General features: G+C 38.1%; 1 protein-coding gene across 1 annotated transcript; it reads left to right on the top strand.

Annotated features, from left to right (window-relative positions):
- The first annotated feature begins 909 nt into the window (after positions 1 to 909).
- Positions 910 to 1,875, top strand: LOC101407811 (olfactory receptor 52N4-like). The gene has a single exon (XM_004418323.1). It carries the CDS (start codon positions 910 to 912, stop codon positions 1,873 to 1,875), a length of 966 nt encoding a protein of 321 aa, XP_004418380.1.
- Positions 1,876 to 2,117: the final 242 nt, after the last annotated feature.

The raw sequence follows: 2,117 nt of genomic DNA, 5'->3' as shown, positions 1-2,117 counted from the left end.
CACGATAAATGATGTACAAGCACACATACACCTCATCATCACTACCATCACCATTAAATGTGAAAGCATAGATGTTTGCAAATATTTCAAAGCCACAAAACAAAGAAAGAAAGAAAAGAAAAGGAAGAGAGTTCATGTAAAAAGGATCAAAATCAGAAGAGTTCTCTTAGTATCTACACCTGAAGCTAGGAAATTGAGAATGCCTTCAAAATTCATAGTGCCTCCATTTGTTCCATTGTAAAGTTCAGATTAATAAAAGTACCTCCTGGGCTTGTAGTAAGGATGAAATGAGTTAATATTTCTAAAACTCTTTCAACTGTAACTCGTATATACTAAGCATAAATATGAACTACTAATTAAGAATAAGAACAATAATAAATACATCCCAATCATATCTGTTGTGTCATTAGTGAAGTAATCAATGAGCTTTACCTTAAGAAATTATCCAAAAGGAGACGTGTATGGTAATTAACATTTAAATAAGATATTATAATGGATATCAATCAGAAAGATCATAACATGATTACACTCTCTTATAAATTTAAGAGGATTATATCTATGTCCTTTGTTTTAAAATAATGTAGACACAATATCTGTGATAGAACCTGGCACATAGTAGATGCCAAACAAGTATTTGTTGAATGAATTGATAAATTCGTGAATAACAAACAATACATAAGTGGTTTAAACTATGTTTAAGTAAATATTTCTTGGCATTCATAATTTTTAATTCTCTGTATTAAATGTGATATTTAGCAGAGAGAAGAGACAGAGAGAAAGAGACAGAGAAGGAGACCACAACTGAGATTATTTTCTCTATTTTTCCAAATCTAGGAAGGTAAAAAATGAAACAAAACAAAAAGAAAGCCAAAATCCTACAAGTTTTTTAATGATTATACCAGCATAATCATGATAATGCTGAACCAAACAGATGTGACACCAGCCTCTTTCATTCTTAATGGGATTCCAGGACTGGAGGACATGCACGTATGGATTTCCTTCCCATTCTGCTCCATGTATGCTGTGGCTGTTGTTGGGAATTGTGGCCTCCTCTATCTCATTTGCTATGAGGATTCTCTGCACAGGTCTATGTATTATTTTTTGGCCATGCTTTCTCTTACTGACCTTGTCATGTGCTCTAGTACAATCCCTAAAGCCCTCTGCATCTTCTGGTTTCATCTCAAGGAAATCAGCTTCAAAGAATGCCTTGTCCAGATGTTCTTCATCCATACCTTCACAGGGATGGAGTCTGGGGTGCTCATGCTTATGGCCCTGGACCGCTATGTGGCCATATGTTACCCTCTGCGCTACTCAACTATCCTTACTAATCCAATCATTGCAAAAGTTGGGCTTGCTACTTTCCTGAGAGCGGTCTTGCTAATCATTCCCTTGATTTTCATCACAAAAAGACTACCCTATTGCAGAGGCAACATAATACATCATACCTACTGTGACCAGCTATCTGTAGCCAAGTTATCCTGTGGGAATATCAAGGTCAATGTTATCTACGGTCTGATGGTTGCCCTCCTAATCGGGGGATTTGACATCCTGTGCATCACAGTCTCCTACACCATGATCCTCCGGGCAGTGGTAAGCCTCTCCTCAGCAGATGCTCGGCAGAAGGCCTTCAGCACCTGCACTGCCCACATCTGTGCCATTGTTTTCTCCTACAGCCCAGCTTTCTTCTGTTTCTTTTTTAACCGCTTTGGGAGTCATACGATTCCTCCATCTTGCCATATCATTGTGGCCAATATTTATCTGCTCTTGCCTCCCACCATGAACCCTATTGTCTATGGGGTGAAAACCAAGCAGATAAGAGACTGTGTCATAAGGATCCTTTCAGGTTCTAAGGACATCAAATCCCATAGCATATGAAAGGGATGTATTTCGGGGGAGACATGGAAGGGAAAAGAAAGAAGGAAAGCAATCCTCTGTTGGCTGTGTAGCCAGTGTAGTGATGCTTTATTTATTTATTTATTTATTTATTTATTGTGAGGAAGATTGGCCCTGAGCTAATATCCACTGACAATCTTCCACCTTTTGCTTAAGGAAGATTGTCTCTGAGATAAAATCTGTGCCAATTTTCCTCTAGTTTTTGTATGGGAGTTTGCCAGCAC

The sequence above is a fragment of the Ceratotherium simum genome, chromosome 7 (assembly GCF_057802395.1).
Source record: "Ceratotherium simum simum isolate JZ-2026a chromosome 7, ASM5780239v1, whole genome shotgun sequence".
NCBI classification, from domain to species: Eukaryota; Metazoa; Chordata; class Mammalia; order Perissodactyla; family Rhinocerotidae; genus Ceratotherium; species Ceratotherium simum.
This window is presented reverse-complemented; position numbering and strand designations above follow the sequence as displayed.

Bases quoted from the DNA above. Each gene is read 5' to 3' on its own strand.
- LOC101407811 (XM_004418323.1), top strand. From the start codon at position 910: ATGATAATGCTGAACCAAACAGATGTGACACCAGCCTCTTTCATTCTT.